Source organism: Vipera berus, assembly GCF_964194415.1.
Source record: "Vipera berus genome assembly, chromosome: 2".
Lineage (NCBI taxonomy): Eukaryota > Metazoa > Chordata > Lepidosauria > Squamata > Viperidae > Vipera > Vipera berus.
The window spans coordinates 22014609-22031195 of NC_138203.1; the positions used below are offsets into that span (position 1 = coordinate 22014609).

A 16587-nucleotide genomic window follows, 5' to 3' on the forward strand; every position below is an offset into this window, starting at 1 on the left:
TATAAGCCAAAAGCAATGATCGTATGATGGTTAGTATCTTGCATGACTCTACACAATGTGCTTTGTCAATCACAGGTCATGACTTAAACAGAATGTGCAAACTAAGAACATTTTATGATTTGTGGACCTGGCTATTACCTGCAAACATTCAGTTGTGGTGGTCTTTTCAGGAAGGAGTTTTAAATGAAAGACAAGTTAAAATGTTTATGGGATCCATTATTCTGAGACTTTTGCCATATTTATTGCTTGGTACAGATTGCAGCATCTTTCTTGCACATAGCAAATATGTGATCTTTCCTCATAGTTTTCCTCCCTCTAATGAGTTTTCTTCTTCTCCAGATTTCTGGATCACTTCTCTGGCAACACCTGGTCATTTGCTTCATCCATCTCTTCACATTTTTATTCAATGAACTTACACATAGCTTTTTGCGCCTGGTGTGAAGGCTATGAGGATGAGAAAAAAAAGATTTTAAAAAGGACTAATAACAATATCTGCAAAGAATATAATTTGTCTGCAGTCAAGAACTGGTGGGACCATAAAATAGACAAGTAAGAGACAATAAAGAATCTAGAGTGACTTTAGAATTCAAAGAGACAAGCATTTGCCACATAGCACCCAGACTTAACAGTTATGAATAAAAAGGACAAAATGAGTGGACAGTGGATGTCACAGTACCTGGCAAGAGCAGAAAAGAAGAGAGCGAACTGGAGAAAGTCTCAAAATACAAAAAAAAAAATAATGTAGAAGGATAATGACTGTGGCAAAAGAAAGCAAAGGTAATGCTTGGTAGTAAGCACAAAGGTCCTTGGTGCTCTCTGAGCTTGGTTGTTTCCTTGCAGATGTCTCATTACCCAAACTAGATATTATCAGTGATAGTAAAGAGTGTGGTTTGCTCTTGATTTATATTCCAGTGGCTAGCCCCAGTGCTTTTTTTCTAAAAAAAAAAAAAGGTGCCGGAACTCAGAGGTGCTGTCACTGGGAGCAATGCTGGTGTCTTGCTACGGCAGGGGTGTCAAGCTCAATTTCACTGAGGGCCGTGTCAGCATTGCAGTTGCCCTCAGGGGGCCGGGTGGGTGTGGCCTGGGTGGGCATGGCCTACTGGGTGGGCATGGCTAGAGTGAGTATGGCCTACTGGGTGGGCGTGGCCAGCTCTGCATCATTCGCATCAAGGGTGCCTATGAGGGCCTGGGCAGGAGTGGGACAGATCTGAGGGTCTCTGGGCCAGGGCCAAGGCAGTGGGGGCCGTTCCCTCCCTGTTTCCAGGATGGCTTCGGGGGCCACATGAAACCACTTCGCGGGCCAGATCCGGCCCCCGGGCCTTGTGTTCGACATGTCTGTGCTACGGCGTCACCGCCCATCCTTTGCATCCCCCGTCTCTGCGGCACAGAGCCACATGCCATGGGGATTCCCCTCCCCGCAGTTACCATGCCACGGCCCGTGCTGAGCCCCCACCCAGAGCTGCTCCGAACCCTGACCCAGAGCTGTGTTCCTCATGGCAGTGGTCTCCGACACCAAACAGCTGATGGCCTCTGGCACCAGCACTTGTTCACTTACTGCCCTGTCACTTCCAAATGCAGTAAGTGAGCGAGCGAGCAAGTGCCGTTTCGAAGCATTTGGAAGCGACGGGGCAGTAAGTGAGTGTGTGAACGAGCAAATGGTGTTTGGAAGCGACAGGGCAGTAAGTGAGCGAGTGAACAAGAGGCCTTTGAAAGAGACGGAGTGAATGGGGGAGAGACTGAACGAGGTGCCTTTGAAAGAAATGGAGGAGTGAGAGAGAGTGACTGGAGGCTTTTGTGAGCAAAGTGTGAGTGAGTGGGGGGGGGCTTTTGCGAGTGAAGGGTGAGATAAAAAGGGAAAAGTGAGGGGGAGAAGGGAAAAAGAAAAGGCACTGACTTCTGACTTCCTCTGTTGCAGGAGTAGAAGGAAGCACTAACATTGAACCTCAACTTTTTGCTTTTCTATAATATTATAAACTAGCCATTTCTATATCAATAAATGAATCTAACCAATGAAACCCAAAATACCCCCCCTTTTTTTTAGACATCAGGTTTTTAACACCTTGTTAAGCACTGGTGGTGCTTGAATATTGCCATGTCCTAAAAATGGTACAATTCCTGAAAAGGTTGAAATGCCCTGATGTAAACGCAGCCTAAATTGTTTATTGCCATCCTATTTGCAAATAATATCTTACCTAGTTGAGATGGTGTAGTTGGGCAGCAGGGAGGGGTGCAAAGTTCCTGCCTTCGCTGCAGACAACTTGCCTGTGCAACGTTTGCCGGCCGGGTTTTTTGGCGTGCTCAGCAGCAATTCCTATTGGCTTTTGAAAGCCAATAGACCCGGGGTAAGCAACCTTGGCTCTTTTATGACTCATGGACTTAAACTCCCAGAAGATGTTACGTAACATAACATCAAATGGAAGATGTTAAACTGTCCTTCTGCTTCTTTCCTTCCCAAAAATTGTGTTAATGAATCCTCTCTAAGCTCTGCTAATCAGCTTGTCCTGGATTGTTTTGCCACAAAACGGAATGGTTTGCAAGTTGCAGTTTAGACAGCCCATCTCATTTTAGATATATCACATATAATTGAAGATTGTAATTAGTTGTGTGCGCATGTTCAGCAAGTGTGATGTATTTGTGCTGGCATTTCTAGGATTCTTTCCAACCACATCCAGAAAAATTTGTAACAAACATTGGAATTCTCAAGGCCATGTTTGGTATTTCCCAGCAATCTGTTACTGGAAGGAAAAAGCAATCCCTGCTGTGTTACTGATCCCAGAGAAGCATTTGCATGTATGCAGGTATCCTTAGGGTGCCATAGTTATGGATGAGAAATATTGGTTGCAAAGTTGGCATTTCTTAATGTACTACAGATATTTTGGAATTTTTTTTGTTTCTTTGCATGTTTAATATTTTTAAAAAGGCATATGCTACTGACTACGCTTATGCACATATGTAACATCTTTTGCTAGGTTACATGACCATTGCTTGTCCAGAATGTGAAAAGTGAAAGATTGTGACTAAACAAAATTTTAATGTACAGATAATACCACCAGACATTATTTTAGCCTTTTTAATAAATGTTGTTATTGATGTTAAGCTCACCATGGAAAACATTGTATATTGTTATGTATATACTAGGTTAATTATTTAAAGATTGAAGTGCAACATAACTAGATTCTAAATAATCTATTTTTCAAAACACACAACAGTCCAAACAGTAAAAGCAAAGTCCAAATTAAGAATATTTCATTCTTAAGAATTGTTTAATTTAAAGTGGTTTAGTTGTAATAGCGTATGTACAAAAGATACTATTTTTTTCTAGCATCAGCTAAATTAGACATATTACATTGAGAAAAATGTTTCTCATTTCTTTCCTGTTACCTTTATTGATTTCATCGCAGAGATGTTAACATAGGAAATAGATTATTTTGTTATCTAATTTTACCTTCCAAAAGACAGAAGCAAATAAAAAATGTGAGATTCTTTCCTGTTGGCTTTTTTTTTAATTAGCTGTTTTAGATTCAAAAAGTTTAGTTCCTAAAGAAGTAACCTTGTAAATAATTTTAATGTCCTCCTCTAGTGCAGGGTAGGCAACCTTGGCTCTTTTATGACTCAAGGACTTCAACTCCCAGAATTCCTCAGGCAGTGTGGCTCAGCTTGGAAACCTCTCTCTTTCCCCTCAGCATGGCTGGCTCAGGATTTTTGGGAGTTGAAGTCCACGAGTCATAAAAAAGAGCCAAGATTGCCTACCACTGCAATAGGCTTTCGAAAGCCAATAGAGCAGACATGTCAAACACAAGGCCCGGGGGCCGGATCTGGCCTGCAAAGTGCTTTCATGTGGCCCACGAAGCCATCCTGGAAACAGTGAGGGAACGGCCCCCACTGCCTTGGCCCTGGCCCAGAGACCCTCCTTCTGCCAGAGACCCTCAGATCTGTCCCACTCCCACCCAGGCACCCATAGGCACCCTTGATGTGAACGATGTAGAGCTGGCCATGCCCACCCAGTAGGCCATACGCACTCTAGCCATGCCCACCCAGTAGGCCACACCCACCCTGGCCATACCCACCCAGCCCCCTGAGGGCAACCGCAATGCTGATGCGGCCCTCAATTAAATTGAGTTTGACACCCCTGCAATAGAGGAAGCTTTTTTTGCAAAAAAAAAGGTGCCAGAACGCCGTTCTGAGCGTTCTATGAGAAAAAAAGCCCTGGCTAGCCCTGTTGGTGGGAGTAGTCTTGGTGGTCCTTTGGTTGGGCTGTTTAGGTTAGCTTATTTGGCAGATCCTTGACTAGGGTACTGTTTACTTTTTAATTGTTGGTCTGATGTTAATCTTGGAGTTAATCTATGCTCATCCGGGTGCTGATTGGTGGTGGCAGGTGTTTTGGTCTTTTGTTCCCTTTTCGGCTTGTAGATTGTCTCTTTTGAATGGTATATAGATATGGTTTATGTCTATGTGCTTATTTATGATGTATGGTAGTGTTATCTTTTTTACAGCTTGTGTTGGTTATGCTATATTGGATTGAGCGGTCAGGCACTTTTTGATGAAGTCTCATGGATATCCATTTTGTTGGAATACCCTGTTGTTGGATATACATGTACATGTATATTTTATTTTATTTATTTATTTTTATTTTAATCCCATTTATATCCCGCCCTTCTCCGAAGACTCAGGGCGGCTTACAATTTAAGCACAAACCAATGTGCTTAGCAATAGCCTTCATTCTATGTATATGCCTGCTTATTAGGACTTTTGGGCCCCCATAAGCGGCATTATTACAAAGTCAGCTTATTGCCCCCAACAATCTGGGTCCTCATTTTACCTACCTTGGAAGGATGGAAGGCTGAGTCAACCTTGAGCCTGGTGGGACTCGAACCTGCACTAATTGCAGGCAGCTGTTGTTACTTAAGGAGGCATTAGCCCACTGCGCCACCAAGGCTCCTTTGTGGTGTACAATTGTTGTGTTGTGTATCACTTACATCACAGCCGGTATTCTGCATAAATCATCACTCTTTTGGATCTCAAATTTCACCACCCTTCTTAACCATCTTTTGGGGATGTGATTGGCTACTTCTGTGCAACAGTCAAAGAAGACAGGAAATATAGCTAGAAGAAATAGAAAACATTATTTTTTATTATAATCCAGTAACCAGTGAATTCAGTGTGGCTAAAAATAAGGGCTGCTTGACTGAGACTATATACTGAATAGCTATATATCAAGTGCTACTAGAATTGTAATGAAGTTCTCTAAGTGCTTGACAATAAAATTTCAAGAAATCAAGTCAACACAGTTACTCCTTGAGCAAGCATTATAATAATCATGGTATTTAGTTGCCAAGTGTAGGCATTTACCTTTATAGGGAAAAAAGGGAATAAATTACAGAAGCTAGTTAGAAATAGTACTGGCTATCACATAAGAACAAAAGGTTACAGATTTTCAACTTAAAAACTGGAAACGTAAACACATCCATTGCTCAGTTTAATGAAGAAAAAGGGGTATCCCCAAATGACTTGCAGTCTGTAAATACTAATGCAAGCCAATCTAGTTTGATGTATGGAACTCAGCATCTACCCAGGAAGCAAAAAGGGAAAAACAACATCAACATCTGGAGCACCATTTAACATCATTGGCATTGACAAAATCACCATCAATCAATTGCAAAGGACTTATTGAGATCAGAGGCAATGGATGTATCACAGCACTTTCTGAAATCTTTTTTAAAATCCCAGAATAAATCTTGTTTCTCTGGCATCTGTAAAACAACTTTTCTCTCTTAACAGTTTTTGAGCCGACTTTATATATACATATAAAGTATATATATATATGTGCCATATTTTCTGTTTTTGATGTTATTAATAATAATAATAATTTGGAAGGGACCTTGGAGGTTATCTAGTGCAACCCCCTGCTCAGGCAGGAAACCCTATACCATTTCAGACAAATGGCTGTCCAGTCTCTTCTTAAAAACTTCCAGTGTTGGAGCATTCACCACTTCTGGAGGCAGGTTGTTCCACTGGTTAGTTGTTCTAACTGTCAGGAAGTTTCTCCTTAGTTCTAAGTTGCTTCTCTCCTTGATTAGTTTCCATCCGTTGCTTCTTGTCCTGCCTTCAGGTGCTTTGGAGAATAGCTTGACTCCCTCTTCTTTGTGGCAGCCTCTGAGATATTGGAACACTGCTATCATGTCACCCCTCACCCTTCTCTTCATTAAACTACACATACCCAATTCCAGCAACCGTTCCCTATATGTTTTAGCCTCCAGTCCCCCAATCATCTTTGTTGCTCTTCTCTGTACTCTTTCTAGAGTCTCGACATCTTTTTTACATCGTGGTGACTAAAAGCAGGGGGAAATGGATAAAAGTAAAATCCTAAGGAACAGATTCTGTAAGCAGAAGATTTTGTGACAAAGTAAAACCTACTGACTGCTAGAGATTAGGCAAACATCAATGCAAAGTGCGAATGGAATACAATTTTGTACAGGAGTCATAGGGAATTGCCTGGAATCCAAACAGAGATTTTAAGTACCAGTAGTCCTTAGACCTAAAACCTTTCCTTTAGTGACCATTTGAAGTTACAACACCATTGAAAAAAGTAACTCATTACCATTTTTCACACTTTCGACCTTTGCAGCATCCCTGTGATCAAGTGTTCAAAATTTTCCCATTTCTTCCACAAACAAGTCAACAAATATATCGCCATACATAAATACATACATTTGGGTGCTGCTCATCCATTTCCCTTTTCACTGTATCCACCCTCCTTCTCTCTCTTCCACCTTCTCTACTTTCTTTCTCACTTTCTCCTTTCTTTCCTACTTCCCTCTTCTTCCTCTCCTCTCCTCTTTCCCTCACCACTCCCCTCCCATTTCTCCCCACTTCTCCTCTTTTCCTCTAACCTTCCTACTTCCTTCCCCCTCCTCTACTCTCTTCCCTCTCTCCTCTCCTTTCTTCCCTCCCATTCCTCTTCTGATACAATTCAGGGGTGATGTCTGAGCAGCTCCTCTCCTTGGATTTTCAATGTCTATATTAGGTATGGTAATATCCTTATCTCCTCATTTTTCTTCCATCTAAATTAGTGTTAGCTGTCTTTTAAGCATATTCTCTTTTAAAATTGTATATACTTTTTTTTTAAAAAAAGTGTTCAAAATTCAGATGCTTAGCAACTGACTCATATTTATGACGGTTACGGTGTCTAATGGTCACCTTTTGCAACCTTTGACAAACAAAGTCAATGGGGAAGCCAGATTTACTTATCAACCATGTTACTAACTTAATAACTGCAGTGATTCACTCATAAAACGGGGCAAAACTCAATAACTGTCTTGCTTAGCAATGGAAATTTTGGGGTCAGTTGTGGTCAAGGACTACCTGCATTACATTTTGGTGAAAAAAAGTAAAAGGTGGTTAGGCTCAAGGTATGCAGTAAATAGAGCTAAGAGGAAGGTTAGATGGTAAAGATTGAAGTAAAATGTCCTTTCTACAAGCTTTAATACCAGTATCTGAAAACTCCCTGAGGAAAAAAAAAGAAGAGAAACAGGAAATAAAAGTCCCCATCTTATCTGTGAACATTGACCTTTTTTCTAATACTCATCAATTATTATCTAACAGTCCTTCCTCATGGGGTATTTATAATATCCCAGAATGGCCAGTAAAATCTAGGTTTTATTTATTTATTTTATTTATTTATTTTAATTCCATTTATATCCCGCCCTTCTCCGAAGACTCAGGGCGGCTTACAAACTTAGCAGTAGCCTTCATTCTATGTATATGCCTGCTTATTAGGGCTTTCACACCCCTCCCAAGCGGCATTATTACAAAGTCAGCTTATTGCCCCCAACAATCTGGGTCCTCATTTTACCTACCTCGGAAGGATGGAAGGCTGAGTCAACCTTGAGCCTGGTGGGACGCGAACCTGCACTAATTGCAGGCAGCTGGTGTTACTTAAGGGGGCATTAGCCCACTGCTCCACCAAGGCTCCAAGGGTTTGCCCTTGTCCAGCTGAGACTGACTGCGTTTCATCTCAGGTCTTGGCTTCTGTGGCCTTAAGTTTGTTTTAGCCATTCCACAAAACAGTTGCCAGCCACGAAACATAGAGGATACAGAAGAGAAAGACAACCCATCTCTGCTTTTTATCAGTCCAGCAAAGAATAGTTCCCACTCAGAACCCTTGCAGGGAAATAATTCTAAGAGCCTTTAAGTTAGACGTGCTGTTGTCCCATCCTGGAAGCATCAGGACACCATGTCAGCACAAAGGTGGACAATCAGCATGAAGGTGGACAACAAAGGGCATTTGGGTGTGTAAGGATGTCTTTACAGACTTAAAGTGAGGCAAGTTAAGGAAAGAGATTAGTGCAGTGTTTCACAAACATGGCAGTTTTAAGATGCAGGGACTTCAACTCCCAGAATTCCACACATCTTAAAGTATGCCAAAATTGATGAGGGATGGACTTCAAGTCTCAGAACTCTGAGACTTGATGTCCATCCCACTTCAAATGGTCAAGGTTGAGAAACACTGGATTAGAGGATTTCCCTATCAAGATTAGCAAAATTCCGTAGTAGAACTATTTTTCATTAGCACTAAATCTCTGGTTTTTTTTTTCTTTTAATGACGCTGTAACCCCTTGCATCCGAGTGGAGTCGGGGCGACGGAATGGAGTTTAATGCTTAAGGACAGCACTAAATCTCTGTTTAACAGAGGGAATATGGATGGGGCAGGGACAGGCTGAAGGAGACAGGGACATGAGTAGTTTATTGACAGCTCTATTACCAAGACAATTGATCCACAGTGTAGTTGGGGGTTGTTGGATAAACTTTACAGGAAGAAAAACATCTTTGTCCATTACCTAAATTAATTAGAATAATTAACATCTAGAAATGAGTGAGGTCTTGAAATAGCACATAGAAAAGTTTTTAAGTGATCATGCAGAAAAAAGGATGCACATACAAACACAAAATTCTGAAAGTTTCAGATAATTTCATATTGAAGGCTATCTCTTCTCTCAATGCCTGCAGAAATGTACAGCTATCAAAGGATCTTTTTCACTGTAAAACAGACAAACATGGTCAATAAATAAGGAGGCTCCAGCAGACACACAGCTGTAGAAACTGGTACCCCAGCAGGTTTTGGATCCAATCCTGTGAACACATACTTTGGGAGTAAATCCCTCTGAGTACAACAGGGAGAGGAAGGAAGGAAGGAAGGAAGGAAGGGAGGAAGGGAGGGAGGAAGGGAGGGAGGGTTCTTTGAAAACTGGAGTTCTAGCAAATGTGAATTCTCAAAAAGTAAATGTGAAAAAGATTAATAGAGTTGTCATGAAAATTAGTATTTTATGGGGGATTGGACAGGAATGATCTCCCCATAATTATATAGAACTTTTGAGAAAAATATTAGAATCCATCGAGGTAAATTACCAAAGGTTTTGTTTGATTTGATGGCAGATTAAGGGCAGATTGATGCATGGAGACAGAAAAATGGCAATTCAAGAGATGATAGATGTGATTTTTTAAAATGTCTATTTGTTTAGAAAAGATGTGATTTGCATTTCAGGGAATGCAGCTATTATGGTTTCTAAGTAGAGATATTACAAAATACATTTGCAGGTCATAATCCTGTGAGTTTGGTTTATAAATGAAAATCTAGTGCTTTTAAATGGAGACCAAATGAAACATTGCTGTAGAAAGTAGCAATAGTGAAAGACTGTAAAAAGAAATTGAAGAATTTTTTTTAAATAATTTAGGTAAAGGTGTCAATTTAAGAATGGTTTGGGATGCAAGTAAAGCTTTCATTAGGGGTTACATACAATATAATAGTGAAGAGCCAAAAGAGGAGCCAAGAGAAAACACAAGCTTTGGATGAGCTAAAAAGAGAAGAAGAATTAAAGAAATTTCCAAAGAAATATTTCTCAACAAATTAAGGTTTTATAATGTCAGTTCACTTTGTTAATAGTAAGAGTAATTGAAATAAAATGAATTAGATAAAACAAAAACATTCAGTTTGCAGATAAACCAGAGAAGTGGCTAACATATAAATTATGAGAATTTAAAAAAGGAAAGAAAAATGAACTTATAAGAGGGAGGGGATAACAGCTCTACAAAAAGCATTGCATCAATATTATTGTAACTTGTATATAGGAAGTGACATCTGTCTAGAGGAAATAGATGGAAACAAAATTTACTGAGGATTACAGAGGAACAGAGAAAATTATTAATGGACCTGCAATAATAGGGAAGTTTTGGAAACTGTAAAAAAGATTAAACTAAATAAGCTAAAAAGATGTCTGAATCAGATGGATTATCAGGAAGATGAAAGCCTGTGTTTACCAGGTTTTAAACTGTAGTTTGCATCTTGTTTGCTTTGGATGAAAGAGTCAGTGCTGTGAGAAATAGAAGGCTCTTGGAGTTAGAAGGACATAAAACCTGAGTTTTTGATGGCATGGTTCTTTGTAGTATGACAAAGTCCAAGTTAATGTGGATTTTAAACATCTGTATGTAAGATGTGCCATATTGAGTGACAAAATAGGTAGAAACCCAGGTTCTGCCCCAAAGCATCTTTGTGGATCTCAGCACAAGAAGCATTTTATAGAAGAAAAATAATAGTGAAGCAGAAATGGTTAACTTATTGTGAAATTCTAGAATTTTGTCAAAAGGAAATATAATATAAAATCAAGTGAAAAACTGATGGCAGAGAGATATAGTTGTCAATGGTTCCCTTATTTACAGTTGTTGAAAGATTTAATGTAGAGGAGACTTCCGATTTTTGTGCTGTAGTGCACAGCTGCGGGATTACAGAGCTCCGCACTCCAAGGTTGATTTCACCCTGCCAGGGGACCCCAAATGTGTCTGAAGTCAGCCTGGAGAGGTGATGAAGAAATAAGGGTGCCCCAATAATCAAAGAATGATGGCGATCATTCTGTTTGATCTAGGGGAAGGCCTTTAACATGACAGGAGAAAGGCTAGCTGCACACCAGCATCTATCTCTAGCAACTTGCAGCCAAGGTCCAAGAGCACGAACCAGAATAACAGTATGCTTGGAACTGGTGAGAGTATCAATCTTCTCTCCTCTACTCTGTAACTAAGTCCTTGGGAAAGATCCCCAAAGTAAGAAAGTCTCAGAAAGTGAAGGGAGGGGACTAAACCCCCACTCCCTCATAGACTGAAGCGGCGAATTAACCTTTAAGGGGAAAACAAATATATCGAAATCAAAATTAGAATACTACAGTCTGGATAAATCTAGAAATTAAAAAAAACCCTGATAAGATTATACTTTAAAGGGTTTTGATGATGATGATGATGATGATGATGATGATGATAATAATAATAATAATAATAATAATAATAATAATAATAATAATAATAATAATAATAATAATAATAATAAGCTTGTAAGCCGCCCTGAGTCTTTGGAGAAGGGCGGGATATAAATGGAATTAAAATAAAATAAATAAAATAAATAATAATAATATCAATATTAAGAAAATTATGATTAAGCTTAAGAACTATGAAAATAGGATATATGGTGAACTAATAAGATGATTTTTATAAAAACAACACAAGTTTATAAAAAATGTCATAAATGGATGCTATTATTTGTACAAACCTGAAAAATGTTTATATTTAACCATTTATGCATTGAAAATATTAAGAATGATATTTGTTTAGGGTTGAAGCAGGAGAATACTACTGGGAGAAGGGAAGATCAAAGAAATATACTATTAATTAATATACTAATTATGGACTTACAAAAATGAATTATTATTGACTGTTAATTAATTACTATTGTTTTTTCCAAAATATATGAACCAAGACAACACACCAGGCTCTAAGGATTGTTATTGTAAAAAATCAATAAAACTTTTCTAAAAAAAGATTTAATGCAGAGTTTATTTCAGTTGAAACTTTGAACAGAATGGTGTACAAATGATGAATATGTAATTGCTAAAATATATAAATTTTTACTGAAATTTGAAACAAAAGATGAACAAGTGAAAGAATGTGTGATGTTGTTGTTGTTAGCTGCGAAGTCATGTCTGACCCATTGCGACCCCATGGACAGCATTCCTCCAGGCCTTCCTGTCGTCTACCATCTTCTGAAGTCCATTTGAGCTCACGCCTACTGCTTCAGTGACTCCATCCAGCCACCTCATTCTCTGTCGTCCCCTTCTTATCTTAACCTTTCCCAGCATTAGGCTCTTCTCCAGTGAGTCCTTCCTTCTCATTAGGTGGCCAAAGTATTTGAGTTTCAACTTCATGATCTGGCCTTCTAAAGAGCAGTCAGGGTTGATCTCCTCTAGGCCTGACCGGTTTGTTTGCCTTGCAGTCAAAGGGACTCGCAGGAGTCTTCTCCAGCACCATAGTTCAAAGGCCTCAATTCTTTGGCGCTCAACCTTTTTTATGGTCCAATTTTCACAGCCATACATTGCAACTGGGAAGACCATAGCCTTGACTATACACACTTTTGTTGACAGGGTGATGTCTCTGCTTTTTAGTGTGCTGTCTAGATTTGCCATTGCTTTCCTCCCCAGGAGGAAGCGTCTTTTAATTTCTTGGCTACAGTCCCCATCTCCAGTGATCTTGGAGCCCAGGAAAATAAAATCTGTCACTACCTCCATTTCTTCCCCATCTATTTGCCAGGAATTGAGAGGGCTGGATGCCATGATCTTGGTTTTCTTAATGTTAAGTTTCAACCCAACCTTTGCACTCTTCTTCTTCACCCGCAACAAGAGGCTCTTTAAGTTCTTCAATGTGTGATAAAGGATCCTAATAAAATGGGAAAATATTAATAAAGGAGGATATTTGTAGTCCAGGATTGAAATGAGGGCCATTGGTGCTCTCTAAGCTTGGTTGTTTTTCCTGCAGACATTTCCATCTTTGTCTATCAAATAATCTCTTGGGTAATGAAATGGAGATATTTCATTAGCACAACTGCTGGAGGTAATATCATCAGCACTGATGATGTTACCTACTTTGGGCAATAAAATGTCTGCAAGAAAACAACCAAGGTCAGAGATCATCAAGGACGCAATAATGGGGAAATATGTGGTTGAAAGGGTAAACATTCACACTATGATATAATCTGAAAGAGAATTTTTCTAAATGACGGATCATTGTTATATGTCTCTAGATAAACTGTCTACAGTGTATAAAGACACTTAAAATAGAGAGCAGAGGTTTTGCTTTTGGGATTAATGGACAAACAATTGGGGGGGAAAATCATGGAACATTGCTTTTGTACTTGATAACTGCAATGAGATTATTTGATGCACGAAGATAGAAAGATTTGACATTGCCTATAATGGAAGAGTGGTTGGTAAAGTTGATGGAATTTGCTGAGATAGTTAATTGACTTCTTTGATTAAAGAAAAGACAGTATCTACCTTTATTGATGACTGAAAACCCCTTGTGTAAGGGTTTCTTATGTAAAACAAAAAAATGAGGTTCTTATGTAAAACGGAAAAAAATGAATGCATGGTTTTGATGAATAAATTATAGAAAGAAGAGAGTTATGTTTTATTATATATATATATATATATATATATATATATATATATATATATATATATATATATTGATATTATGTGTGTGTGTATGTATAATACATAATATATAGTAATATATTATAATATAAATTATATACATATAATATTATATTAATAATAACATATATACATATATATGTGTGTGTGTGTGTGTGTGTGTATATGTATGATATATATATATATATTATATATTGTATATATATATATATCATACATACATACATACATACATACATATATATACATATATATACATATATATACATATATATACATATACACATATACACATATACACATATACACATATACACATATACATATATACATATATACATATATACATATATACATATATACATATATACATATATACATATATACATATAGACATATATACATATATACATATATATATATATATATATATATATATATATATATATATATATATATATATATATATATATATATATATATATATATATATATATATATATATATATATATATATATATATATATATATATATATATATATATATATATATATATATATATATATATATATATATATATATATATATATATATATATATATATATATATATATATATATATATATATATATATATATACTGGATTCTTCCCAAGCAGGAGACGAGGCGAGAGAGTTCAGGCAGGAACATGCTTTAGTGAGTAACAGGAACTGAACTAGTAACCAAGGCTTCTATGCAGCTATTTATACTGCTGGCCACTAGGTTTGAAGGAGCCTATTGCCGCCCTAGAACCAACCAATGGTAATCCTGGAGACTGCTTGTTTGAAAAGCCAGCTACCCTTACACAGACTCCCTGATTAAGCAATCTTAAACAGCATTCAAACACACGTGATACAGTTCAAGTGAAACAGGCCCAATACATTACAGGAACCACTTGAGAGATATGCTGGAGTATCCTTTAAAAATGGTACTACTAAGAAAGATACATATTAAAAACCTGGTTCACTTATAGCTTTAAGCTGTAATCTAATTCATAAACTCATTTAGTAAGGCTCTACTTGTTTGTGAACCAGGTGCACAGGCTTGCTCAGCAACCATTGTATAAAATCTCTAATACCTGGATTAGCAGGTACATTTTTTTTCAAACTATTAAGTTTTCTTCAAACAAAAGTTGGATTCAAGCCATCACTAAACAGTGAAGGACGAATAATACTGAAAGTTTCATGATGCCTTCTGAAAAGAATTCATGCTTCTTCAGAAAACTAATTTTCAGAATTGACATGTGAACGATGGACAAGGAAACCACACTTTCACAAATTTGCCCCGTGCCTCTTCATTTTCCAGTATTTTTTAATTTTCTTTTTTTGAGAGAGCCAAGTTCTATACTTTTGACATCTGAGATAAGATTTGCTACTGTCTTCCAAAAGGATGTAATTACTCTTTGACTGCTCCATGTAATATACAGGTGGCCGTCAACTTATGACCGTTTAATGACAGTTCAAAGTTACAACAGCCTTGGAAAAAGTGACTTAGAGCCTGTCCCTGAAGTTATGACCTTCTTACCAGCCCATAGTCATGTGATCGCAATTCAGATGCTTGGCAGCCATTTACAACAGTTGCAGCATCTTGCAGTGATGTGGTAATAATAATAATAATAATAATAATAATAATAATAATAATAATAATAATAATAATAATAATAATAATAATAATAATAATAATAATAATAATAATAATAATAAAAATAAAAATAATAAAGTTGGAAGGGACCTTGGAGGTCATCTAGTCCAACAATTTGCAACCTTCCCTGCTGGCTTCTGACAAACAAATTCAATTGGTGAAGCTGGATTCAACTAATGACCATGTGATTCACTTAACCCCATGATTTTCTTAACAACCACAGTGATTCACGTAGCAGTAAAATGGTCATAATTTTAGGTCTGGTCATGTGATGACTTGCTTAATGATACCTAATGCCTCACTTAGTGATCAAAATCCTGGCCTTGGTTGTGGTCATAAGTCAAGGACTACTTGTACTGATATTATAAACACAATATGACAAGTAGTCATCATAATTTACCTTTTCTATCTCAACCCCAATTGGCACTGTGGAATTTTTAAAATTGTTTTTTGGTACCTTCTAATCCAGGGGTCTTCTGCCAACCTAGCAGTTCGAAAGCACGTAAAAATGCAAGTAGAAAAATAGGGACCACTACGGTGGGAAGGTAACAGCGTTCCGTGCGCCTTTGGCGTCTAGTCATGCCGGCCACATGACCACGGAGACGTCCACGGACAAGCGCTGGCTCTTCGGCTTTGAAACGGAGATGAGCACCGGCCCCTAGAGTCGGAAACGACTAGCACGCATGTGCGGGGGAACCTTTACCTTTACCTTTAATCCAGGGGTAGGCAACCTTGGCTCTTTTATGACTCGTGGACTTCAACTGGCTCAGGAATTCTGGGAGTTGAAGTCCACGAGTCATAAAAGAGCCAAGGTTGCCTACCCCTGTTCTAATCAGTGTTGATTTGTAGCAACTGTCTGGATGGCAGCTTCCTTGGCAGGGTTTTTTGGAAGGGGTTTGTCACAGCTTCTTTCCTAGGCCTGAGAAAATGACAGTCAAGGTAGCCCAGATTGCTTTGTGCCCAAAGTGGACTAGAAGTCACAGTCTTCTGGTTTCTGTCCTGGTGCCTTAACCTCTATACTAAGCGGAATCTCCCCTGTGGTATCAGGCCACCTTCTTTTCTGTAGGACTCATTCAGCTGCCTTTGATTTTCCAAGCATCTGGGTCTTCTGGTTTACTTGATCTAACATTGAATAATTTGTTTTTCTTGCTATCTGAGCCATAGGAAAACAATGTCCATGACAAGGCATATCTTTGTTGTTTGTGCCCTTTAATCTTTTGTCTAGATCTGTCATAATATTTCTCCTAGCTATGGAAGAAATATGGCTACAGTTTCCATACCTGTGAACTTTAAAAGTCTAAGAAAGTCACGTCTGTTTCTACTTTAGCTTCTTTGCCTATCTGCACTGGGCTGGCTTTCCTGTTGACATAATTTTAGTGT

The 16587-nt window shown here is 38.2% G+C and overlaps 1 protein-coding gene across 2 annotated transcripts in view; it reads right to left on the reverse strand.

Annotated features, from left to right (window-relative positions):
• Nucleotides 1-214: 214 nt before the first annotated feature.
• TMEM267 (transmembrane protein 267) overlaps nucleotides 215-16587 on the reverse strand; it is a 55952-nt gene continuing 39579 nt past the window's right edge. For both annotated transcript variants that reach the window (XR_014024864.1, XM_081315692.1), the window contains 2 exons: nucleotides 4977-5103; nucleotides 215-444 (listed from right to left, as the gene is read on the reverse strand). Coding sequence is in view for 1 of the 2 variants with exons in the window: in XM_081315692.1 (XP_081171818.1) it covers nucleotides 240-444; nucleotides 4977-5103 (332 nt within the window). In the remaining variant the exon portion in view is untranslated. The remainder of the gene's footprint in view (nucleotides 445-4976; nucleotides 5104-16587) is intronic.